The sequence below is a fragment of the Corythoichthys intestinalis genome, chromosome 10 (genome assembly GCF_030265065.1).
Source record: "Corythoichthys intestinalis isolate RoL2023-P3 chromosome 10, ASM3026506v1, whole genome shotgun sequence".
In the NCBI taxonomy this organism is placed as follows: domain Eukaryota; kingdom Metazoa; phylum Chordata; class Actinopteri; order Syngnathiformes; family Syngnathidae; genus Corythoichthys; species Corythoichthys intestinalis.
The window spans coordinates 31,018,821-31,046,285 of NC_080404.1; the positions used below are offsets into that span (position 1 = coordinate 31,018,821).

The 27,465-nt window shown below is 40.1% G+C and overlaps 1 protein-coding gene across 1 annotated transcript; it reads right to left on the reverse strand.

Moving 5' to 3' along the window:
* Nucleotides 1–1,299: 1,299 nt before the first annotated feature.
* Nucleotides 1,300–27,465, reverse strand: pgbd5 (piggyBac transposable element derived 5). The gene is made up of 7 exons (XM_057849051.1): nucleotides 26,882–27,465; nucleotides 15,499–15,929; nucleotides 9,000–9,134; nucleotides 7,113–7,293; nucleotides 6,361–6,558; nucleotides 5,043–5,148; nucleotides 1,300–4,012 (listed from the first exon to the last, which is right to left on the reverse strand). The coding sequence occupies exons 1-7, from the start codon at nucleotides 27,261–27,263 to the stop codon at nucleotides 3,814–3,816; spliced, it is 1,632 nt and encodes a 543-aa protein (XP_057705034.1). The 5' UTR covers nucleotides 27,264–27,465; the 3' UTR covers nucleotides 1,300–3,813.

Here is a 27,465-nt window from a genome sequence, read left to right on the forward strand (position 1 = left end):
ATCATGAAAAGGTACTTTAAAAACGCTACTAACCTAATCATCTGAATCAACGAATTAACTCAAAACCCCTGCGAAAGATTCCTGAGGCTTTTAAAAACTCCCAGCCTTGTTCATTACTCAAAACCGCAATCATGGGCAAGACTGCCGACCTGATTACTGTCCAGAAGGCCATCATTGACACCCTCAAGCAAGAGGCTAAGACACAGAAATTTCTGAGCGAATAGGCTGTTCCCAGAGTGCTGTGTCAAGGCACCTCAGTGGGAAGTCTGTGGGATGGAAAAAGTGTGACAGGAAACGCTGCACAACCAGAAGAGATGACCGCACCCTGAGAAAGATTGTGGAGAAGGGCCGATTCCAGACCTTGGGGGACCTGCAGAAACAGTGGACTGAGTCTGGACTAGAAAACTTCCAGAGTCACCCTGCACAGGCGTGTGTGAAACAACGGCAGAAGCGCCTGACCTAAGCTACAGAGAAGCAGCACTGGACTGTTGCTCACTGGTCCAAAGTACTTTTTTCAGATAAAAAGCAAATTTTGCATGTCATTCGGAAATCAAGGTGCCAGAGTGGAAGGAAGACTGGGGAGAAGGAAATGCCAAAATGCCTGAAGTCCAGTGTCAAGTACCCACAGTTAGTGATAGTCAAGGGCAGGGTCAATGCAGCTAGCTATCAGGAGATTTTGGAGCACTTCATGCTTCTATCTGCTGTAAAGCTTTATGGAGATGAAGATTTCATTTTTCAGCATGACCTGGCACCTGCTCACAGTGCCAAAACCACTGGTAAATGGTTTACTGACCATGGCATTACTGTGCTCAATTGGCCTGCCAACTCTCCTGACTTGAACCCCATAGAGAATCTGTGAGATATTGTGAAGAGGAAGTTGAGAGACACCAGACCCAATACTGTGGATGAACTGAAGGCCGCTATCGAAGCATCCTGGGCCTCCATAACACCTCAGCAGTGCCACAGGCTGATTGCCTCCATGCCACGCCACATTGAAGCAGTCATTTCTGCAAAAGGATTCCCGACCAAGTACTGAGTGCATAACCGATATAATTAATTGAAGGTTGACTTTTTTTGTATTAAAAAACATTTTTTTTTGTATTGGTCGGATGAAATATGCAAATTTTTTGAGATAGGGATTTTTGTTTGTTTCTTGACGTTTTTGCCAAAATCATCAATATTAAAACAATAAAAGGCTTGAACTACTTCAGTTGTGTGTAATGAATCTAAAATATATGAAAATCTAATGTTTATCAGTACATTACAGAAAATAATGAACTTTATCACAATATGCTAATTTTTTGAGAAAGACTAGTATTTGGTGAAAAAGAAAGTGGTCCAGCCCACATGATATAATTACCTTGAATGTAGCCTGTGAACCAAAATAAGTCTGACACCCATGCTCTCCACTGAATAACGCCTTCGTTGCCACAGCAGCCTGTCAGACGGGTCAATAATACTGCCCCGTCCGAACAGGCCCAGATCTGATTTAGACACTTGCTAAAAATAGAGTGAACAGTCAGCACTAAAAATCAGATTTAAGAAGAAATCAAATTGGAATCAGATACTGTATGCCTGCAGTCTGAATGTGGCCCAAAATTCGTATTGCTGAGTTTGTTTAGGTGTTCTCTTACACTTTGAACTAGATTTTACGTAATGTACTGTATTTCAAAAATGGAAGTGACACAAGCGCCTTGTGCAACTCGTCATTACACACATTTCTGAAATTTATTTGGTCCAGTTATTGTACACATTTCAACCCAGAGTTCACAATACATGCACACACACACCCTCGCACGCACGCAAACACACACACGTCTGGCCGGCTCATAAATTGCATGAAGGGAATACCTTTTTTTTTTTAAAACCATCTTTTACCAGTTTTTCATCTCCTCTTCGTGGCTGCTAAGATATTACAACATTTACGTCTAATTTACACTGATAGCACCCGGTTATGAGATTAATTCCACTGTATGAACGTGTGTTAGTCAGCTATTAACTCATTCACTGCCATAAACGGCAATAGACGTCCAATCCATTTGAGCTGGGAGGGTTAGCAGCAGAAGATCGCTGCCAGCCCCAAATGGTCAAATGGATTGGATGTTTATCGGCCTCAATGGCAGCCAGTGGGTTACTATTGTGATGTAGGAGTGTGGTTAGTTAGCCGTGGCGCCCTGAGCTCACTCTTATTCATCATCAGAGCTGATTAATCCACAATGGACGTACAGAATAGATGAAGCACTGCACAGAAAAGCACACAATACGATGACCCCCACATACATATACTGCACAACTAGGGCAAGTTATTCGTAATTCATTTTGTGATTCTTTAAGGATGTAAACGAGAAGTGTCAGCACTTTTCCTCCATCACATTCATTTTGTTTGCATGGGGAGTGAAACAAAAAGGAGGCACTATAGGATACATGTGTGGGATTGATACAGAAAGTGTTTCTCTTGGATGCCTTCATAAAGTGTATTGCAAATGACGACACGATGTTCAGTAATTCACTCACACGTCCTCCCCTCACACACACGCACACACACACACAATATGTGACAACATTGCTTTGGATTAGTGATAATTAAAAAAAAAAAATGACAATCTTGAGTCTGTGATATACGTACACTGATTTGTAAACAAAATAGAAACACGGAAACTATGATGACTTAATTACAGCTAAGTGATTGGCTTGATTTAATACATCTAGTATATGTACACATACTCTCATTGTCATTTATATTATCCATTCTATTAGTTCATTGTTAGATATGTGGAAACATTTGTGTTTCTTGGAACCGTATTTCACAGGACATTTAAAGTATTTAAAGGGGGATTTTTTTTTTTTAATTGCTCACATACAATTAATTTTGTCTTTGGAATGCCAGCCCACCCATTAAATGTGAAATGAAAGAACCAAGTGAATAAAATAAATCAAGTAATTTTGATGCCTGATCAGAAATTATGACTGGAACAGGTAATTATATTTAATATACGTATATCCAGAATAATAGCATTTCGTGTGAAAATGTAGCAAGTCTTCATGTAATCTTGACAATGTCACTGAACAGTTTAAAGTGTGGTTTGTACTGATCAAGAAATGTGGCAATACAAGTCAAATCTGTAAAATATCTCTTACAGTAATTTTGCTGTGCATGGCAAAATGTAAATTTTACGATAAAATGTGTGGGAAATACTATGAAGTAAAAAAAGCTCCCCGGATGGTATTAATAAGATGAGCTGTTTGAATTATTTGAGTTACCAGAGAAATGCAGGAGAAATGTGTTAAATATATCTTTTGGAAAAGTGTGAATTATTGGCAAGTGACAATTAGTCTAAAGTGGCTGAAGAGTTTGAATTTGTAATGGAAAAAATTGGGAAACTTGTGTTCAATCTATAATTGTAAGAAAAGTTCTGGGAAGATGTCCTGTGTGGGATATAGTTGAGAAATGTGCAGGGAGTGACCCAAAAAAGTGCTGCGAATAACAATGTGGGGGTTTTATGGACGAACACATTGTTTTCTTTTTTGACAAATTATAAATAAATTGGGAAATGTACTATGTTGGTTAGCTAAGCTTGTGTAGAAGGCCCTGAATACACATGTGATCTAATGTTTTGACAAATCTTCACTGTACTCGTTCCTCCTCATCATGATGTTACTTATTACCTACAGTAAAACCGATAAGGACTCGATTACAAGTTGGCACTGCTTCAGCATGGTGACACACAGTCTGTACAGGCAAGAGAAAGTGTGTGAATGTGAATATGGGTGTCAGGCAGAGAGGCGGCTGCGTGTAAGTGCTCCCTCGCCTCCTCACGGCGTGGGCGAGCAGTCGTCATCGACGTCCAGCAGCTCCTTCACCAGTCTCTCGCCGAACTGTGCCCGGCTGTAGCGCTTTGAGGCGTAGGCATCGGACATCTTATAGAGGACGTATGCGTTGTTGATGGCAATGCTGATGCTCAGCCAGAACACCTGCTGCCACGTCTTGTTGGGCTTGTGGAAGATAAAGTACCTGCAAGCGCACATGGACACACTAAATTAATATCATATCTAACCAGAATAACCAGTAATTTACTCCCTTACATTTACTTGAGTAACGTTTTGAGAAAAATCTACTTCTAAGAGTAGTTTTACTAAGCCATACTTTTTACTTTTACTTGAGTAAATTTATGAAGAAACGTGACTCTTACTCCGCTACTTTGAGCTGGGCGAGTTGTTACATTTTTCCTCTTTATTCTACATATTGGATTTTACTTTCTTTTTGTTTTGTTTTGCAAGAGACGCCAATGGCTCAAGCAGTTTCACCAATAAGACATCGCAATAATAATCACATGACTCCATAATACCAATCCGACTCAAGTTTGCCGTTCTATGGTCAAGCCAGCCTGTTCCATCACGTGGCGTCTTTAAAAATCGTTAAAAATTAAGTATTTGACAGAGTGCTGCTGTCAACATGACTCGAAAGCGCAGATTTCAATCTCTCTACCAGTATTTATTTTGCACCGAGTGACCACGGAAAACTGGAGATGATCCTTTTAGCTTCATAATATGAAATATGTATTCTCCACTAAAGGGCACTCAAGCAATTTATACATAATAATGCTTCATTCCTGCAGGATTTTCTCTCTCTGGAATTCAATGTATTGTTGTTTTTTTTTATTTCTTTGGCTTAATGTGGTACTGTAATATGTTATAGTACAGTATAATAACAACTGTTTATATAGATATCTTTGTGCCAAAAAAATACTATTGTTTAAACAAAACAAAAAACCTCAAACATCTTAAGCAGTTACTCGCAATGTTACTCATTACTTGAGTATTCTTTTCACCAAATATGTTTTTACTCATACTGGAGTATATTTTTTGGATGAATACTTTTATTTTTACTAGAGTATTATTATTTTTGAAGGAACACTACTCTTACTTGAGTACAATTTTTTCCTAGTCTACCCACCTTTGTATCAAACTGAAGTTGATTTGAAGAGGAACAAGTATTCCAGTTAACTGTGAATATACATTTTGTTGTGTTCAGGTGCACGTACTTGCTGAATTTGTCATCGTATTTGCAAATGTAGCTGAGGTGCGCTGCAAAGGCCTCCACTGCCAGAGGACAAGGAACCTCGCCACTTTTTCTCTTGATAATCAAACCTGACACAAACACACAACCAAGAGATAAAAACGCATCACGCTCTCTGAGCTGTTGTGGATTAAAATGTACATTAGATTAGAAGAAAATTACTGAAATTAATCATTTATAAATACATCATTTAAGTGAGTATGCAAAATTTTTGAAGATATCCCAGAGTTCTCAGAAATGTTTTTTTTCAGCATACAGTTAGTACCTTGACTTGTAATAATAAGGGAAATCGGCCACTGGTTTTTGTTCACTGGCCCCAATATCAAAACCACTGGCCAAGGTCAACGCGTCAGTTATTGATTCCAATAATCACGAAGAAGAACAATTTCCTATAATAACATGAGTAACAATATATTTTTTTAAAGCAGATGAAAAGTGCAAAAAATGAATTCAGTGCAAATAATCATATTCCAATTCTATAATCACATCCACAATCATTACAGTATAGTCAACATTTTTTCTTGGGAGCTCCAAGGGAGGTGGGTCCGCAAGAAAGCCCCGTGCCGTGGTGAAGCTTTCCTGTCCTTCCCCTTAATGCCAGGGGTGAAAGTGGAGGGATATTCAAAGTTTTTTTCCGCCAGCGGCAGCCACTGTAAGTAATTTAAAAAGACGCCGATTTTGTGGAGGAGGGAAACACACCGCTAATTTTGCTACTGAAAGTCCGACCTTCATCAGAGTTAGCATAATATTAAACTGTGAACTGGCTAGCCTGCAAAACTCGAGTAAGAAGCTGCTTAGAGAGAAGTGTCTTTCTGCTTGTGTTTTCGACTGTTAACGTTAATTTAACTGTGAGAAATGTAGTGAACTTTGCTGGAAACTATAGAACCAGAAAAACGTGAGTAAGCTCAGCTGAGAGATAGACGGGTGCTGCATAACCTCTTATGTTGTTCAAACAACCCAACATAGACTTATACACTTTATACATATTTTTTTGGATGCCACGAGCTACCCACACTAGCATTGCGATGGACCTAATGAGCACTCCTGAGTTAGCATATCATTTAATTAGCTTTTAAATTAATTCATATTCATTAGAAATGTAGCCCTCTCCCTGTTAACCCAATCTGTTTGGTCTTATTAATGTCCCATCCCAAGTAAAAAGTGTACATGTAGGTTATGCTTTTATATCGGCCCTACCAATTTTGAGGCCAAACCTACGCCCTTGCGAGTTTCATATCAATAAAGCAAAAAAGGTCTTCCCAAGTCGATTGTGTAGTGTCTACCTTGTTTGGTAGGCGAGTACGCGTTGGTGAGGAACCTGAAGTGTCCCTTGTTGTACCAGCTGATAAGCGACATGCTGCCTTGCATCATCACCCGCCACTGGCCGCGCTGCGCTGGCGTGGAGCTGCACACTAGCATGCTCTGAGGCAAACCAGTGCAGTCGCTCTTTCTGGTGCTAAGGAGACCGCAGCAATATATGTCTGCGGGGGGGATACAAAAGCAGTGACATAGCCAGTGATTTCTTTCTTGTAGCCATTCTTTGTTTTATATCTCATCCTGCCATTTCTGCCTGCACATCTCATTTATCTAGCACCAACAAGCACTGAATTATGGGGTTTTGTCTGGTCTCATTAGGTTGACAAAATATTGATCTCGTCTCCAGACTTTTATTTGTCTTGCAGTTCAGCACAATTGAGTTTAAAATGCCTCATCTCTTTTGTGTTGCACTGAATGATGTTTTTTTCTGCTGAATGACTTGATTCTAATCCTTTTTGAGCAGCCATTTGACCGAAGTCTGCTGGTGTATACCAAAATAGACTTTCCAACAATGTCACAGTTCAGTGGTGTCCAATTTACATCAAGTCAAAAAAATTTTGTCTGTCTCCGTATCTATCAATCTAGTTTAGTAATTTCATAAAACAGTATTTTCATTTTTATTACCTACGTTTTTTAACACATTGTTTTAAATATTCAATATTATATCCATTAGCTATTTGATACTATAGTGAAATTGGAGAACACCGGAAGAGCCCACCTTGCTTGCTGAACTCTTTGAAAAGGCCGAGACTAGTGATGGATGGCCCCGTGAAGATGATTGTGTTCTTGCCAGAAATGTTTTGGCACAACTGCTTGGCCACCAGACTATGCAGCTGAGGTTTGTTCTTCAAGGCGCCCAGGCCGTCCACACCTTGGCCCTCTTTCAGATGCACCGAGACCTGCGCAGACAAAGAGGAGAGACGGCCATCCAATTTGCTTTCGTTGAGGACAAACATTGCATTAGTCTGATTAGCCAACATGTAGCCTGCCTGTGGCTATTCCACTAAGTGGCCTGCGCGTGTATGGTGGTTAATGGAATCTGATTGATTTGCTCCATTAACTCACCTTTCTTCTCTTTGTCTCAACGTCAACATGAGTCAGAGCAGACACATCAGTTGACTGGTAATCGACAGTGAGAATTTTAATGTGTTTGCCGTAAGGCCGGTAGGAACTTGGCAACATTTAGGATTTTTTATTTTAGTAAAATGCAATGCTGTTTTGTCTCTAGTTCTGGGAACAAAAGTACAATTGATGACATGACAATCAGCAGAGTACTGAATGAAGTTACAGTAGAAATTAAAACATGGAGTTGTATGTACAGTTCAAGCAATTTTGTGTTGCTGTTATACAAGGTGGGGCAGAGCAACTTGCTTATTTAAATTTGGCACCTTTAAGCGATAGTTGCGCTGAGGATAGTAGGGATGGACTTATTTGAGAGGGTGGGGCTTAAAGTTTAGCTCTTAATGTGCGTTATTTATTTTGTTTATTTTCAGGAACCCCAGTGAGCATCATGGAGTGGATGAAGTTGGAACGTGCTTTCGCCGTTGAAGCATTTTTTTCAAGCGGTCAGTCAATCGTTGCAACGCAATGTTTCTTCCGTAGAAATTTCAATATTGCCCCATTTGGTCGTGTTCCTGGCCAGCAGTCAATTGTTTCACGGTAAACAACTTCAGGGAAACGGGTGATGTAAAGAAAAAGAAACCTGGTCTCCCACAAACAGCAAAGGACACCCCAAAACATTGCCGTGGTGAGACAATCTGTTTTGAGATCTCCCCGACGGTCTTCCCGCAAACACACATCTGCTCTTGGGTTTGCTGCTTGTTCTGTGAGACGAAGCCGCTACGAAGAATTGAAATTTCCTCGTTACAAATTAGCAATGGTGCAGGAACTTAATCCACGCCATTTTATTGATCGTGAAAATGCATATGAGGCACTTTGAGAGGCCAGGTTTCTTTTCTTGCATCACCCGTTTCTCTGAAGTTGTTTACCCATGAAACAATCAACTGCCGGCCAGGAACACGACCACGGGGGGCAATATTGAAATGTCTACGGAATGCATGTTGCGTTGTTGAAAAAAATGTCTCAACAGCGAAAACGCGTTAGAACTTCGTCCACTCCATGACGCTCACTGGGGTTCTTGATAAATAAACACAAAATAAATAAAGTATGATAAGAACCAAACTTTAAGCCCCACCCTCTCAAATAAGTCCATCCCTAACATCCTCAGAGCAACCATCGCTTGAGGGCGCCTAATTTAAATAAGCAAGTTGCTTTGCTCCACCCTGTATGATAAGAACCAAACTTTAAGCCCCACCCTCTCAAATAAGTCCATCCCTAACATCCTCAGAGCAACCATCGCTTGAGGGCGCCTAATTTAAATAAGCAAGTTGCTTTGCCCCACCCTGTATCAAGCTATGGATGAATGACTTTTACCATTTAGTAGCAACCAACAAAGAGGTGCATATCTGACAAGGGGCACTTGTATAACAGGGGCAAAGTACTCAACTTGAGTTATTTTTTTGTTGTTTTTTTTCATGGGCTTTCAAACATCAAACATCTATCGCAATTTAATCCATAATTGCTACAGTATTCACACATTCCGTACCTGACAGATGAATCCTGTGGAGGTGCATTGTCGAACCCAAAGACTAAACTTCCTCTTCTTCCTCTTCCTCTGCTCACGTTCCGTACAGGTGCTGATGAAAACCGGATCTTCGTCTATCAAAGGTTCATGAAGGACCTGCCAACACCAAAATCCTGCTTAAGCTTGTCAGAACACCAAATCTGGACAATGAATATTAAACGTCTGCACACCATTTTTCAAATGCCGTGAATAATAGAAAAAGGGCTTTTGATAGTCTTTTGTATTTATCATAGAAAGCTGGCATCTGAGCAGGTCTGTGTAGACATTTTATATTCACTGCATACATATTTTTTGGCCTCAAAGAAAAGCCTATCCTTAACTGTCCTCTTATTCCTTCATTATTCATTTGGAATCTTCCTCCATTTTCTAATGTTGTTATATAATTTCTGTCCTCTGTGTCCAAGTGTTGCTTTGGAGAACAATCATTTCCCTGTTGGTTTTGTCTTCCAAAGTGATAAACGTTTTGGACTGCAGTTGGGTTGGAGGATTTCTGCTCACACCCTCACTTGTACTGTTATATCGAAAAGATGGATTTTATAGTCTAAACATGGAACGTTATGTAATTCCTCCTTGCACCATGTTTGTCTTGACAATGTACTGGAATGACTGTCACCATGGCAACTGGTCAGGTCGGTGGCCTCATTTGGTCCGAACTAAAAGTGTCCATACTGGTTTGCGTAACATCTAAAAGAAAAAGTCAGCATGCTAGTACTATAGGAAAAAGAAAACGATCCTTCCACAAAATAATTTGAATGTGGTACATACGTCCTTCCTGTGTGGCTTTTATGCTACCTTCTCCTCCCTCTTGCATTATTATTTCCTGTTAAATATTGAGCTAAGGAGTACCCTGTCAAGCCAGTTATGAATGGCACTTAGAACAGCAAATGACACTCGCCAGACACAGGATTAAGTAGAGCATACTATAATGAGATTTCTCTGAGTGTGGTGCAGTGCAGTGCTATAATTCAGAGCTATATAAATGTACATATTGTTAAATCAATACTCTCTGACAGCGTCAATCAAATCTGCGCATTATTTAATTGTCAACTTAGTATGGCGAAACCTCAGACTTGAGCTTTCTGGGTCAAATTGAGTGATATCGAGAGACATTTTTGGACAGCCGTGACACCCGCTGGCATGGACGTCTGACAGATAAAATAAACTGGCCTAGATACATAATTCCTTTTCTCAAGATACACACACAAACTTGTGAAGGCAATGTGCAGACTGCTCTCAGATTGACGTTCCTTGCGGGACTCGCTTGGCTCGCCCTCAATCAAGAGCACAGTTCTTGACGTTATCTCGCTGAACATTCAGTGCAATTTAATTTTTTTCAGCCATGGTGCGTTAATGGGAAACGTGGGGAGAATAAATGTTCCTTAAAAATAATCTCCGCTTCAATGAAGATGGCTTTACTTTAGTGTTAAATCTAATTTTTGCATGTTGGTGATTATCACACTTGAAACGTATATTTTTTAATTTTTTATTTTTTTTAAACACTGAAGACTGACCTTGTATTCAGGGCGTAGGATTGGTCTCAACATTGGTAGGGACGATATAACAGCATAACCTGCATTTACACTTTTTGCTGGGGACGGGACATTAATAAGACCAAAAATATTTATTTAACAGGGGTCAGGGCTACATTTTTCACGAATATGAACCTAATTAATTGATAGACTAAGTGATGAATGCAAAATAAATCTCTACTGACTTATACTAACTTTCATGTGTATTGGTTCAGGTGATACAATGTTCGATTCAAATCTTTGTTTTCAATAACTACAAAAGATTATCATTATTATTATTCTTTTTTTTTTTATTACTATCCCAAGGCTCGAACCAAAGTACTCTTATGAAATTCTGATGTGTGATTTCATTTCACAGATTTCTATTTTCATGTCGGTTTTTCTTCATGAGTTCATGTTCATGTCAGTGTGCCCCTGAAATGGACCCATTCTTGGATAGCTCCGGGTTTTTTTTTTTGTTTGTTTGTTTATAAAGGGACTTGCACTCTAAAGCCACCATGTTGCATTACCGTAATACACAGAATGCAAACAATGATCCAAATGAGGCACGGCTAGCTTGACTTCATTGTTCCATGTGGTTGGCCTGACCACAGTAGTTTTGCAGGTTAGCAACTTTACACAGTTTAATGTGATGATAACTCTCATGCAGGTCAGAATTTCAGTAGCAAAATTAGTGGTATTTCCCCCACCTCAATAACATTAACGTCTTTTTACATTACTTGCAGTGGCTGCTGCTGGCCAGTGGAAAAAAAACCCTAATATCACTCCTCTTTGAACGGGCAGAGGAGGCAGCATGTTGTCAACATGAATCTGTTTGGGTCATGTGAATATGCGTGTGTCTGTGTGGCGGGGGTTATGTCATCAGCCAATCAAACATGCGTTGGAAGGGGGAAAAAATGGACCAGCACATTCAGCAAGTGAAAAGGGATAAATGTTAGGGCCTCTGGCCCTCCCTCCTGAGAACTGGCCCACCTTGGGCAGATGTGCATGTTTTTAGTCTAATTGCAGGTTGGACGTCAGACGGGTGGAGCAGCCACAGGTGCTGGAAATGAAAATCGGCAGTCTTCATAAGCCAGTGGACGCTGCCACCTCGTCGCCTGATCGACTAGTCTGTTTACCACGTCAGTTGCATCTCGCGTACTTGATTGTTTGTCTGATTCCCGGCTCACGACGTTTATGTTCTTGCTCCAGGTCCTGACTTTGCGCGCTCCACTTTGGATTCCACTCCTGCCTCCTTCCGAGCTTCCAAGTCTCACGCCGGCCCCGCTAGCCCGAGTAGAGCTAACTACACCTGCCACGTTCTCTTATGCTTGAAAATAAAACTCGCCACACTCAATTTGTCTGCTCTGGAATCCCCTCCAACTCATGCTCCCCTAACAATAAATATAAGTCTGAACATGATGAAAATGATTCACTTAATAATGTAGTGTCTATTCTATCCTTACAACATATGGGAAGATAATCTAAATTACCAACTGGACTCATTATATAATGCAAATAAGGTTGCTTAAAAGTTGGTGGGGACAATTTTAACATCCTGAAAAGTTGGTAGTGTTATGTCCCTACCGTCCCAATGCAAACCTACGCCATTGCATTGTATATTGTTTTTAAAGTAACAGCATTTGCTAGTACGGTAAGTCAAGTTTAGACTTAAGGGTTCCAAACTTGAAATTTTAAAATTAAATTGGTTGACTTGAAATTTTGCCAACTTTTTATTTACAGTTTTTTATTCATTTTTTTTTTTTTTTTACAGTCTAAGTTTCGGCCCAACTCTAGTGAATACTTGAAGGGGAATAATACTCTTGTGCAGTTTTTTTCAACCGGTGTTATATGTGTATATATATACGTATATACAGTGCCTTGCAAAAGTATTTGGCCCCCTTGAACCTTGCAACCTTTCGCCACATTTCAGGCTTCAAACATAAAGATATAAAATTTTAATTTTTTGTCAGGAATCAACAACAAGTGGGACACAATCGTGAAGTGGAACAAAATTTATTGGATAATTTAAACTTTTTTAACAAATAAAAAACTGAAAAGTGGGGCGTGCAATATTATTCGGCCCCCTTGCGTTAATACTTTGTAGCGCCACCTTTTGCTCCAATTACAGCTGCAAGTCGCTTGGGGTATGTTTCTATCAGTTTTGCACATCGAGAGACTGACATTCTTGCCCATTCTTCCTTGCAAAACAGCTCGAGCTCAGTGAGGTTGGATGGAGAGTGTTTGTGAACAGCAGTCTTCAGCTCTTTCCACAGATTCTCGATTGGATTCAGGTCTGGACTTTGACTTGGCCATTCTAACACCTGGATACGTTTATTTTTGAACCATTCCATTGTAGATTTGGCTTAATGTTTTGAATCATTGTCCTGTTGGAAGATAAATCTCCGTCCCAGTCTCAGGTCTTGTGCAGATACCAACAGGTTTTCTTCCAGAATGTTCCTGTACTTGGCTGCATCCATCTTCCCGTCAGTTTTAACCATCTTCCCTGTCCCTGCTGAAGAAAAGCAGGCCCAAACCATGATGCTGCCACCACCATGTTTGACAGTGGGGATGGTGTGTTCTGGGTGATGAGCTGTGTTGCTTTTACGCCAAACATAATGTTTTGCATTGTGGCCAAAAAGTTCAATTTTGGTTTCATCTGACCAGAGCACCTTCTTCCACATGTTTGGTGTGTCTCCCAGGTGGCTTGTGGCAAACTTTAAACCAGACTTTTTATGGATATCTTTGAGAAATGGCTTTCTTCTTGCCACTCTTCCATAAAGGCCAGATTTGTGCAGTGTACGACTGATTGTTGTCCTATGGACAGACTCTCCCACCTCAGCTGTAGATCTCTGCAGTTCATCCAGAGTGATCATGGGCCTCTTGGCTGCATCTCTGATCAGTTTTCTCCTTGTTTGAGAAGAAGGTTTGGAAGGACGGCCGGGTCTTGGTAGATTTGCAGTGGTCTGATGCTCCTTCCATTTCAATATTATGGCTTGCACAGTGCTCCTTGAGATGTTTAAAGCTTGGGAAATCTTTTTGTATCCAAATCCGGCTTTAAACTTCTCCACAACAGTATCTCGGACCTGCCTGGTGTGTTCCTTGGTTTTCATAATGCTCTCTGCACTTTAAACAGAACCCTGAGACATCAGAGCAGGTGCATTTATACGGAGACTTGATTACACACATTTGGATTCTATTTATCATCATCGGTCATTTAGGACAACATTGGATCATTCAGAGATCCTCACTGAACTTCTGGAGTGAGTTTGCTGCACTGAAAGTAAAGGGGCCGAATAATATTGCACGCCCCACTTTTCAGTTTTTTATTTGTTAAAAAAGTTTAAATTATCCAATAAATGTTGTTCCACTTCACGATTGTGTCCCACTTGTTGTTGATTCTTGACAAAAAAATTAAATTTCATATCTTTATGTTTGAAGCCTGAAATGTGGCGAAAGGTTGCAAGATTCAAGGGGGCCGAATACTTTTGCAAGGCACTGTATATATATATATACGTATATATATATATATATATATATATATATATATATATATATATATATATATATATATATATATATATATACGTATATATATATATATACGTATATATATTATATATACGTATATATATATATATACGTATATATATATATATATATATATATATATATATATATATATATATATATATATATACGTATATATATATATATATATATATATATATATATATATATATATATATATATATATATATATGTATATATATATATATATATATTGTAATGTCCGTAACTGTGCGGGCCTTGAAGGGGCCATGAGACTACAGAGTGGTGACTTAGCAGGAAGCAAGCAAGGAGGGAGGGAGAAGGGCGTGAGACCGAAGTTAGCGTTGCACGTTTCGGATACCGCTTTTATTTTGTTTATTGCTTTCCATTGTTGCCACAATAAAGTGGGAAAGTCATCACCGACTCCTCTCCTTTCTATCTCCCCATTCGGGGCTATTACAATATTTTATACGTCGTCGGGCGGAGTTGCAGTTGGAAAGAAGGAAGGAGTAGGTAGAAAGTTCTCAGTCATGTGCAGATGAGCGAAGTTTGCTCGTGTCGCGTCCAAAAACTGGTCGGATTTCTAGCCATCAATGACCTTGCTGTCCGCAACAAAGTGGACACCAGCACGTCTACTGCACATCATTTGGTTACACTCGTCATGTGTTGATATACACGAAAGTGTCCTTTCTATTTTATCCATATGTGACGACCGTCAATCCCCGTGTTATATTCCAACACATTGTTGAGAACAGCAAGGTGGCTTATGGCTAAAAATCCGAGCAGTTCTTGAACACGACACGAGCAGCACAGCGCCATGGTGCCAAGTAAGTTTAAACGTCATCTCCAAACTAAACACCCGTCGCTTCAAAACAAGTTGATGGACTATTTTGTTCGCCTTCGTGAAAACACGAAAACACGTTTTTTTTTTTAATATAAAAACTACGAAGGAAAATTAGAAAGCCCTCAAAGCTAGTTACCTTGTTGCTGAATCCAAAAAGTCCCACACCGTGACAGAGACATTAATACTACCTGCCTGCAAAGCCATTGTCTGCGAGATGCTCAGCCCTGATGTGGTTAAAGACATTGCTCAAGTCCCCGTGTCTGATAATTCTGAGCTTTTTCAAGCCTAACTGCTATAAAAAATTTAAAAAAATACATAAAAACAAAGACTGAGGGCTGTTGAAGAATAAGGATATCGACATTGTGTTCATCTAAACAGGTTCAAGTTTCACACTGAGTAAGTATACATACTAAGAAATTATTTGATAATTGAATATACTGTGCAGAAAATAATTTTGGAACATTTTTGGTTTGTGGTGTGCCGTGAGATTTTTTCCAATGTAAAAATGTGCCGTGAGTCAAAAAAGGTTGCAAAACACTGCTCTTGTGCAACCCACCTGTGTCTGTGAAGGCTTGAACGTGCAGCTGAAAGCCTGCTGTAGCGAGTCTAGGAAGGGCTGGATTTTGTAGAGGCCCTGGTTGCTTCCCTGCGATGGCCTAAAGGCCACAATGTGGAAGTACTTCAGAATCTTCTCGAAGCGTGCTTGGCTCATCTTGAGCGCGATGCTGCGGTTGCTGAAGAAGCCCGAGCTCCAGATGCTGAGCACTGACTCGCAATGGTGCACGCTGGTGGATGTGACGAAGCCCAGGAAGGCCTTCATCTCCTGGGATGTGACCGGACGCCAGCCCTCGTCCGAGCCGAAGCGCTCTTGGAACTTTTTGGCATACATATTGGTCTGCGTCACCATGTTTTGGATGCAGTTGTCCGGCACGAAAAGCTGGAAGAAGTCCAAAGCGCTGGCGGTTGCCGGCATCTTTTGAGCAGGGCCTGCAATCAGACATTGGAAAGGAGGAAGTGTCAAAGGCATATGCCTTTTTAGAGTCATCCTGGAGGCTCCACAGAGTGCTCCCTGTCAAACTTTGGAGTGAACCACCATGGTGACAAGCCAGGCATTAACACAGTCTAATGACACAGCGGATTGCCAGTGTGTGGACAGTTAATTCAACATGACATGCACCATCGTGTCACAATGTGGCATCATTGTGCTTTCAGACGGCTCGCTGGTGCAGCATTTTGGTGTAATGACAAGTACAATTTGCAAAGGAGTGGACTTTTGGAATATTCCAAATTAAAAACAACAATTAACAAATTAATGGGCATTGCAGTTAAATCAAATGGAAATATATCACGTTTATGCAATGTTATAATCATTTTGTTCAATCAACTGTACAAAATACATGATTAAGGCACCAAAGTCCCTTAATTGCTCCATTTTCCCCCAGTATTCACAAGAGACACTGTATATTTGGGAAATTGAGCTACAAAATGTTCCCTCACATTCACGGATGTTGTCAAGCACAACTGCTTTTTTTGTGTTTGTTTCATTCAATTTATGTATTTATTATAAATAATTAAAGAGACATGGGTAAAGGAGTCTTTAACACCACTTCAATGTCAAATCCAAGTTTGGAAACAATTTAATTTATTTTTTAAAATTATTTTTTATTGTTTTCCAGTCACAAGTTAAATTGACATACATTCCTCAGCAATGGAGTCCAATTTACACACTACTTGACCTTGACGTGCAAGCATACATGCAGAATCAAAAACAAAACCACATACACACACAAACACACAGCACCTCGTCATTTATAAAATACTGTATAATAGGGCAGTGTCTGCAGTTCAACAGCTCCTGATAGCCCCCCACAGCGCTCACCAAAAATCAATAGACAACCATGCATATATGAACTTTAGGTCCGGTGGGAGGGGCAGCCCCATACCATATCACTAACGGGAAAGAAAACAAACAAACAAGCAAGGAAGTATCATTATTCCGGAATCTGAGGCAAATTCAAGGCACTAGCATACTTCAGGAAAGGGGTCCACCGCTCGAAAAATTTGTTTCTGCAGCCCCCAAGCGTACACCGGATCTTCTCCAAGTGGACACAATTTAAGATGGACTTTATCCATAGCGTATGGGACGGTGAGATGGGAGATTTCCACGCAAGCAGTATTAGTCGCCTTGCCAAAAGTGTAACGAAGGCAATTCTATCCTGATCCATCTTTGATAACTCAAACACAGATGAGGATGTTCCAAAAAGCGCTATGGTGGGGTCTGGACTTATTTGTCTGCTACATATCTCTGAAACGATCTTAAATACATCCAACCAAAAGTTACATAAAGATGGGCAAGACCAAAACATGTGGGCATGATTAGCTGGTGAACTGTTACATCGTGCACAGGTAGAGGCAACATCCTTATAGATTTTGGACAACCTATCCTTTGTCCAGTGTGCTCTATAAATAATTTTGCATTGAATAAGCCCATGCTGTGCGCAAATTGATGAGGAATGAACTCTTTTCAGTGCAGCCCCCCATACTTCTTCCGAAATCATCACCCCAAGTTCCTGTTCCTACAGTGCTTGAATTGGTGTCAAAGAGACATTTTGTAAACTACAAATTTGGCCGTAAATAATTAATAGACTGCCCTTAAGTGAAGGCAAAGGTGTCAGAAATGTATCCAAAGCAGTCTCCTCCGGTAAAGTGGGGAAGCAGGTGTTTAAGCTGCTAACAAAACTGCGTACTTGCAAAAACAAAGAAATTATTCCGAGGAATATCAAATTTGGTCATGACTTGTTCAAACGTTGCAAATGTGTTATCAATGTAAAGGTCCCTGAGCCTGCAGATACCTCTATTGGCCCAGGAAATAAAGGCATTGTGGTACATAGACGGTTGAGAAGCCGGGTTAGCAGCTATTGAGGCACAGAATAAAACCGCTTGAAGCCCAAAATAGCGTCTGAACTGGTTCAAAATCTTTAACGTCACTCGAACACATGTATTCCATGTAAATGATGCAAAAGGATTTGTAATAGTAGAGTGAACCAAGGAAGACAGTGTCGCGGGCTTGGATGACTTCGTCTCCATTTCCAACCATACTGGAACTGAAGTCTCTTCTGGACCTTTAAGCCAGTACTTAATGGTTTTAAGATTTGCCACCCAGTAGTAAAACCTAAAATTTGGTAGTGCAAGGCCGCCATCTATCCTGGCTCTCTGTAACAATTGCCGCCGTATTCTAGAGGGTTTCCCATCCCAAAGAAAAGACAATAGTGAACTATCTACTTTCTTTAAAAAATTCTTAGAAAGGAAAATAGGAAGGCATTGAAAAAGGTGAAGAAATTTGGGAAGGGTGTTCATTTTAATTGCATTAACTCTAGCAATCAGCGACATCCGGAGTAGGGACCAGCGTTCCAAATCTTCTTTAGGCGAGTCAGGAGGGGCACAAAATTTGCTTGATATAGAGCTTTAATGCATGGAAACAATTTTAATGGCACAAAGTGAGTCCAGGTTTCTGAGTCGATGGGAGAGGTTTCTGGCAGAATGGTGGGGTTTTGACCAAATTCTCTCTACCTCTGATTACTAAAGAACAGAAAAAAAGTGCAATCAAATTCTATTCCTTCACAGATAGTAGTTACATTTCTGGTTTATTCCCCAAACCCAAACCCTCCATCTTAATGGAATTTCGGAACCTTAATGACTTGCATGAAACACATTCACGCTGTGTGGCTCAGCATGTTTGCTCAGCACATCATTATGTCTATGCACTCGCACACTCCTTCATTTATCGCTCAGTGGGTACGGCTAACGAACTAGGCTGCCGGGTTACAGATAACACACATGTAAGAGAGCAGCTCGAGAGAGCGGCATACTGGCTTGAGGGTGGAGAACGAGCTCGCCCACTCAGCCGATGGCTCCCAACGCTTCTGCAATTGCATTCCATTAGTCTTGAAAGCTGAAAGTAGGATTCAGCTAAAAGAAATCATTCCTTGGGATGTGACTCACCTCCTTATTTTCTTCCTTCTAGCAGGAGAGAGTCAAGAGCACCAGAAGCAGATAATGAAATTACCGGCACTTCACGGGGTGCTGCACAAATATGCATTTTGTTACTTGTGGAGTCCTTACACAACACTGACAAAGCAATTTAGGACAACAGTAAAAGCCTATGGATCAACTGAAACAAAGTATTTCAATCAACAGATTAATATGCTAAATTCTGGCTGAAATCTGGGGTACACTCAATACATGCTACATACAATATAGATAAGCATTTACAGTCATACAGTGGTATTAAAAAGCATCTGAACTTTTTGGAATTTCTCACATTTGTGCATAAAATCACCATCAAATGTGACCTGATCTTTGTCAAAATCACACAGATGAAAAACCAGTGTCTGCTTTAACTAAAACCACCCAAACATTTATAGGTTTTCATATTTTAGTGAGTAGTATGCAAACAATGACAGAAAGGGGAAAAATAATTTAGTGAACCCTCACATTTTATATTTTATGGCCCCACCTTTGGCAGCAATAACTTTAACCAGACGCTTCCTGTAGCTGCAGATCAGTCTGGCACATCAATCAGTACTAATTTTGGCCCGTTCTTCTCTACAAAACTGCTGTAGTTCAGTCAGATTCCTGGGATGTCTGGCATGAATCGCTGTCTTTAGGTCATGCCACAGATCTTCAAGTCTAGACTTTGACTTGGCAGCTCCAGAACGTGTATTTTGTTTTTCTAAAATCATTCTGAAGTTGATTTACTTCTGTGTTTTGTTGCAGCATCCATCCTCTTTTTAGCTTCAACTGTCTGACAGACAGCCTCAGGTTTTCGCGCAAAACATCCTGATGAAGTTTTGAATTAATTCTACCATTAATTAATTCCAGGTTGTCCAGGCCTTGAGGGAGCAAAACAGCCCCAAATCATGATGCTCCCTTGCCTGGCACTGCCAGACTATTCTCTTTGTATTTTTCAAACACTGTGAGAAATAGTCTGGGACCCAGACCATTAACGGCCTCTCGAACAAGTACAAAATCAACCGTCCAATTAAATTCGTTTATTTGCGTGACGTTGTCTTAACGAGTAACGTCACTCATGCGCGCCGAAAGTTGTCTCTGCAACAACACAGATGGCGAACGGGAGAGCCGAGAATATGTTCCAATCCGCAGTAAAACCAGTTTTAAATTACCATCGACACAAGTCATTGATAGCAGTCAACATGGCTCGCGCTAGCCATGTTGAATAAACGTCTCCATTCTCCGCTCACGCTAGTTACTTGTCGCTTTAACAACATCACGTCTGCCGGTCGCTGATTGGTCCACTCCGCTGTCTGTTTGCTGTGGCTTGCTCCGCCCTCGGAATTTGATACCAGGCAAGATGCTCCCTCCACCATGCTTCACGGTGGGGATGAGGTGTTGATGTTGGTGAGCTGTTCCATTTTTTCTCCATGCACACATGACGTTGTGTGTTACTCGCAGACAATTCAAATTTGGTTTCATCGCTCCTCAAAATATTTTGCCAAAACTTATATGGAGTCTCCAAGTGCCTTTTTCTGAACATTAATCGAGCAACAATGTTTATTTTTTTTTTTTTAGACAGCAGTGGCTTTTTCCATGGAGTCCTCCCATGAACACCATACAGAATTCTGCGCTGAACTCTTGGTGTCATCTTTGGTGGACGGCCACTCCTTGGGAGTGAAGCAACAGTGTCAAACTCTCTCCATTTGTAGACAACTTCTTTGACTGTTGATTGATGAACATCCAGACTTTTAGAGACGGTTTTGTATCCTTTCCCAGCTTTATACAAATCAACAATCCTTGATCGCAGGTGTTCAGACAGCTCTTTTGACCGAGAAATGATGTACATCAGACAGCGCTTCGCAACAAGACAATTCTTACCAGGTGTGTGTTTCATAGTGGGACGGGCAGCTTTAAACCACACATTAGTGCTTGGACACACACCTGACTTAAATTGTTTGGTAAAAATTGGTTTCATTGCTGTTTAAGTCACCTTAAGCAGAGTGTTTACTTACTTATTTTCCCCCTTCTGTCATTGTTTGCATGTTATCCTCATTAAAATAGGAAAACCTATAAATGTTTGGGTGATTTTAGTTAACGCAGACACCCTTTTTTCATCTGTGTGATTTTGACAAAGATCAGACCATATTTGATGGTGATTTTATGCAGAAATGTGAGAAAATTCCAAAAGGTTCAGATATTTTTTCATACCACTGTATCCACACAAATAGGCCCTTAAATGTCTTCATAGAACCTAACTTGCATGATTTTGGAAAGTGGGGGAAATAGAAATTGTTCAATAGAGATTCAAATCCAGAACCTCAGCCAAACACGACGACATTGCTGACAATTTCTAATGTGTCCTATTTTGCCGACTCATTGACTGTCATTCTGCGGAGTTAGCACAAAGGCAGCATAATGTGTGGTGTTAATTATGTTTTTATTCCTTTCTTTAAGTCAAATAATTGCGCAAAATATTAGAAACATTTCAATTCTTATGATGCAGATTCAGTATTTTTCAACATGAGAAAACAGCTAAAGAAGATGCATAAGATTGAAATACATGTTTGGATTTCTTAAGTTCTTAGCCACTCATTCGTTCCTCTTCCATATAGCTTATCCTCAAGGGTCATGATGGTCCCGGAGGTTATACAAACTATGGGCAGGAGGCAAATACTGTACATCCTGCTGCCGTTAATTATTAAAATAAAGTAAACGTACTTTTGACACTCATTTTGATAATTTGTATAAACCCCCCTGTCACCTCGGGTGTTGCAATACGAAGCTGAAATATAAAGCATTCCCAAACCAGGGAACTTTTGGCCATTTATTTTCATTTTCTCAATGCTTTTCATGAGTTTGGTTATGAAAGCACTGTGGTTGTGAATTATCTGATTCATGACGGTACAATGATATTGTATTTTTGTTGTTGTTTTTACAACGATACGACATTTTGCTGATATTATAATCAGCAAAAATTGTTATGTTATTGTAAAATCGGCCACAAATGAATTCAAGGGCCTGAGCTCGATTTCATACAATATTATGTATATAATCACTCAACACAATCAAATTACACTCCAATAAAAATACAGTAATTTTTGTTTTTGAAAATGTTGTTGCTTAAACATTTTAGACTTTTGAATGAAAAAAAAATCTTTTTAACAAAACAAAATATCCAAAAGTTGACTACCGTATTTTGATTGATGTTTTGCATTGATATTTCAATTACAGTATACTAAATGAACTTATCGTTACATACCTAAATAGCACCCTTAAAAACAACTTTAGGATGTAAAACTTGATGTGAACGTTTCGGATGTGAAAGTTTATTCATAAACCATTTGGAATATATCAAAAATACATCTGAAAAATACACAAATTGCCTCTAGAGGGCGTCTGGTATAAAACGAGACTTTGTATCATCAGATAGGCAGTCTGTGTGGTATTGAAATCAGTACAGTGATCGCTCGTTTTTTGTGGTTAATGGGGACCAGAACCTGCTGTGATAAGTGAAAAACCGCTACACCCCTACACCCCTTCAATTTTTGTGTGTGTGTGTCTGTGTGTTCAATGTACTGATTCAGATTTAGCATTGGAAAGAAATACATATAAGACATATTTGTTCACTTTTTTCCCCAAACCATACCCAAAAAAACCTTTTATGTGTATGTATATTTTAATAGATGGTTTTTAAGCACTTCAAATAATTACGATAAGTTTTAAACATATTACTGTCTGTCCCACCGACATATTTTTAAACAAAAATAAAGTAGAAAAATGCTTATCTTGATTAAAGACTTCATTGAGTGAGTCCACTCAAATCCGCTCAAACTGCTCACTTACACACAATGAATTGCCACAGCAACTGCTTAACAATTCGAAAGATGTTTAACGCATACGGCGCTTTGAAGCTTTGGCTTTCCAGCATCTCTGGTAAGATCAAACATTAACGTCTGTCAATCATTGTAAACTTTAATAAACAACTCCAGTGCACTGCCTGACCAAGAAAAGCAGCAGAAGGGAGAGTGAGAAATTACGTGATCAAATCGGGAAAGGTCTATAAAATACTGCATTTATTTATTTTTTAATTGGAAAAAAAAAAAAAAAAAACTCGATGAATTAAGGACGCGAAGTTTGAAGCGCGTGGTAGCGAGGGATAACTGTATAGCAATAACATAACTGTTTTTCTATATCCTGGTAGCTGTGCATTTCCATCACATTGCGTAAGAGACAGATGACTGTCAAAACACAGCGTAAGGAGGCCAGCCCTAATCTCTTAAATGTGAGAGAATAATCAGTGTTTTAAATCCGCTACAATATACCGATTAAGCAGTTACATCACTTTATAATCTTGGACTCCCTCCATCCCCCTCACACATCCACGAGATGAAAAGAAAAACTTAACCTGGAGTCATTCTCAAACAAAAAAAAGGAACACAAAAACTTGGACTTCTTTCAACCTGCTATTTCTGAACCAAGTGGGAAACAGATTGAATCTTAAGCGAGGCCGACTTGATTTGCGGCTTTTTGACGGCAGTTGATGATTTATGTACACGGCGCACGGCCTCCTGTGGGGAAGAGCTGCCACTTAAACGTCCGTCAGCTGACAAAAAAGACAGTGCTGGATGCACTTTCACTACATACAGTATAGAAGACTTCATCTTATCTTACTTCAACAGCAGAAAATCCTCAACATTACCCTGAAAAGTAAAACAGCACACCATGTCCATTTGAGATTTTGTGAATAAAATGGGATAAGATGCTGCCCGCGTCCAAATAATCATATTGGTGGATGGCCATGCCCATGGTATTTGTGCAAATATGCAAAAGCGCAGCACAAACACAACACACCTGCTGTGGCTTTAGTTTAGAAAGCAAACGGGATACAAAACATTCTGGAAAACTTGGAGTTCTCAGCTATTTATTCTCTATAACAATTCACTGCTAGGTCAGCTGGAGCACATTATGTGACTTTGGATAAGAGACTGAACTACAGTACAGTAAACCGTAGCTCTGCTGCATACTTGAAGTTGCCACACAATTGCGTTTTTCCAAATATATTTTTTTCAATGGTGTTTCAGAGTACGTATAGGAATTTTGGATTTAGTATGCACAAGTTTTATTAAGGTTACAGGTTTCGCACACTGAAAACATAATTTGCTGAATAAACAAAAGTTTTTACCTCGTGCACATACGGCTACACGGTTTTCATTAAAAATAAGTTATAAGTTAGTGACTAAATGGTATGCTTAATTTAACCCCTTCAGACCAGAGCATGTTGCTGAAGGGAATGACACGTGGCGTGTCTTAACCGATAAATACATGAATTTAGTTGCTATTGCCGCTTCTGGGAGATGATTAGATTAAACTTTACCCATCAAAATCAAATCATGAGGTTTAGCACGCACTCTTTGCCATTTTTGGCTCTTTGAAAATGGCTGAGACAAAACGCAACTTCAAAAAAGCTCAAAAGAGCTAATTTCTTATCAAAAACGCATTAACATTAAAAATAATCCATAAAAGCATGAAATATCCGAGACCAAAAAAATTGCACTCTGTTCTGGTATTTTAGTAGAGTAAAAATCTACTTTTTTTCCCAGATTTTTTTTTACGTGTGGGCGCTCCCGTCAGGGGTGACATTTCACGCAGGGCGGCTATTTTTCGGCACAACACTGAATATTTGGGTGGCAAATTAAGAGCGCTGTGCTTCAAAGTCGTCCTGTTTATGAAAGTCGATTGTCATATTCTGGTGTTGTGCAGTAAAGAGCAGACGTAACTTCTGTGTCATTTGCTAACTTTTTTAATGCGTGCACACACTATATATCATGAAACAGCAAACTAGATGTGCTACATCCCATGCCATTGGCTACGTGAGCCCAGAGTGATTATGGGACACGTAGTCCATATACTACATCGATGAATTATAAACCGCCATGACTGAATTGAAGTTAAGAAGGCCAAATCAATCCATACCAGTGACTATAGATAATGCTGCAAATATTGTTAATTCAGTACGTGACACAGATGGATTTGGACCACAAATAGGATGTCTTGCTCATGTAGTAAACCTAGCTGCTAAGAGAGCTGTAGCAATCAACAGTGTGCCCCGCCTCACTTTACAAACAGTAAAGATTGTTCTCAGCACTTTTATACTAAATTTCTTCAGATCAGTAAGAAGTAAGCACATAGATATTATGCATTAAAATGCATGTTTATATGATGGCAATTTAATATTTGCCAGAAAAAAAAAAAAAGACCCAAAAAATACAGTTGTTATTTTTTTTTCTTCTAGAGCATTAAATATATTGAATTGGATCAAAAATCATGTCCCCCGTATCGAAAATAGTACCAAACCGTGACTTAACTATCGTTGCATCTCTATGGAACACCATTGCAGAAGCTTTGAGGGGAAAAGTTTTCATTTGCCTAAATGCTTAAGTTATTGACTGCAACTGTATTTTTTTTTTTTCTTGAAAAACACATTTTATTTATTCTGTGTTTCTGTGTGGTATTAATATTGTTGTCTTTTACATAAGAGGCATGGTCTGTTGTTTTTAGTTGTGATTTGTTATCGCATTTAAATGGGTTTACTTGATCTATTAATAAAAAATTGGGGGGGCGCAATAATATCGCTTATCGCAATAATTTATGAGCACACTAAAATTTGTTATCGTGACAGGCCTAATGGCAACCAATGAGTTAAAAGGTTGATTTCCAAACAGTGACGTTTTGAAAGCTGACATAAATTAAACCATGTCATGCTTCGTCTGAAACAAATAGGTGGGGGAGGTGGTCTAGTAAATTTATGACACACTACACATCAGTAGAGGTGGCTGAAATCCATTTATGATCTGTGTTCCGCTATCAAAAACGAACAGCATGATAGTGTGTCCCGGGAAGACACAATTGCTGCATTTATTTCTCTGAAGTGCTTCAAACCGAGAGCAATGGCGCAATATGTCAACAAGTAGTCATTGATACAATTTGGGGCGGCTTCAGCTGCAGTGCGCTGCACTAAACTTCATTCCCGGGTTCCCTGACACTGCACTATGACTAATAAAATGATGGTGCACAACTCACAATGCATTTTCTATTGCGCTTGTCTTCAGATGGAGTTTATCCCATCTGCTTTCGGTGTGGCACACCCTGGACTGGTCATCAGCCAATCAAGGAGCATACTGTATATGCATAAGCAACTATTCCAGTCCCATTCTATGGACAATTTAGAGTCTTCAATAAACAGAAAATGTGATTTTGAGAACATGCAATGGAACGACTGCAAATACTGAAAGAACATGGCAACTTACACAAGACAAGAGCTGTGATATTCAAACCCGAACTGGATAATTGTGAGACAGATACTGATGTAAAAAGATATTGAAAAAAAAAAAATCAATGAAAACAAAATCCATAAATTCATACATTTTCCATCCCACTTTGTGCTGAAGATTATCCTGGCAGACTTCAAGCAAAATGTGAACTACACTATGGGCTGGTCGCCAGCTATAGTCAGACGGCAAATAGACATACAACCACTCAAACTTATAATTTGCACCATCACTCAGTGGGCATTAATCTTACACTGCCTGCACCATATTGGTCATTGATCAAATAACAAAACCATTTAAATTTGCAGGATTATTATTGGACTCCTTAATATTTACAATACAATGCTGACTGAATACCTATATTTAATGCCAAGTATTACTTAGTGCTACGGGACCACATTGCACGCATGCATGACCAAACTCGAGTATTAAGCTTCAAAGGTATGAACACAGCAGTTAGTGATGCAGCGTCATCCCGCCCCACACACACTCGCACCGAGTAAAATGAGCTATAGTTGCCATCGTGTTGCTGAATGAACCATCATAAAACGTGATAGTCAGTGTGAGTGACAAGTGACCTTCTTCATCACGCCTCACCGTAAGATCCTCTATACGGCGGAACGGTGACATCTTGCAGGGTTTCCGTCCAGCCCTCCTCTTCTGCTTGACTCCGGGACAGAGCACCCGGAGGACCTGGGCTACCTCCGCCTGCTCTCCCGCCGTGCGAGCTCTCTCTGTCGGCCCGTCTCTGGTGATGGTGGTGGTGGTAGTGGTGAGGATGATGATGATGGTGGGGTTCCTCCTCGCCCACCTCAGCGATGTAGTTGTCTGAGTCCGAGTCTCCGGAGGTGCTGTAGAACGGGTTGTCGCTGCTGTCGTCACCGGACTCGCCGAACACGTCGTCGGATATCTGCAGGCTCTCGTAGCGGGAGCGGGCCGCCTCCAGGAGGGACAGCGCCTTCCGGCCGCACTCCGCCATCTCTCTCCCTTTGCGGTGGTAGTACTGCTCGGATCGCTCACTCTCTACCCCCTCCCTTTCTCCCTCCTCCGCGGAAGTCGTCACGATCACGGTGGAAGGCGCCACCGTCCTCTCTCTCGGGAATGGATCGGGAGCAGAGCAGGACTACCTGTCCTAAGGATCCGGGCCGGTGCACAGGCGAGGGCTCCTGAAGAATTCTGAA

Excerpts from the sequence above, each read along its gene's own strand:
- pgbd5 (XM_057849051.1), bottom strand. The coding sequence starts at position 27,263 with ATGGCGGAGTGCGGCCGGAAGGCGCTGTCCCTCCTGGAGGCGGCCCGC. Across the intron at positions 7,294-8,999 it reads CCACAGGATTCATCTGTCAG|GTCTCGGTGCATCTGAAAGA; the intron begins GTACGGAATGTG and ends TTGTCTGCGCAG. Across the intron at positions 4,013-5,042 it reads TACGATGACAAATTCAGCAA|GTACTTTATCTTCCACAAGC; the intron begins GTACGTGCACCT and ends GTGCGCTTGCAG.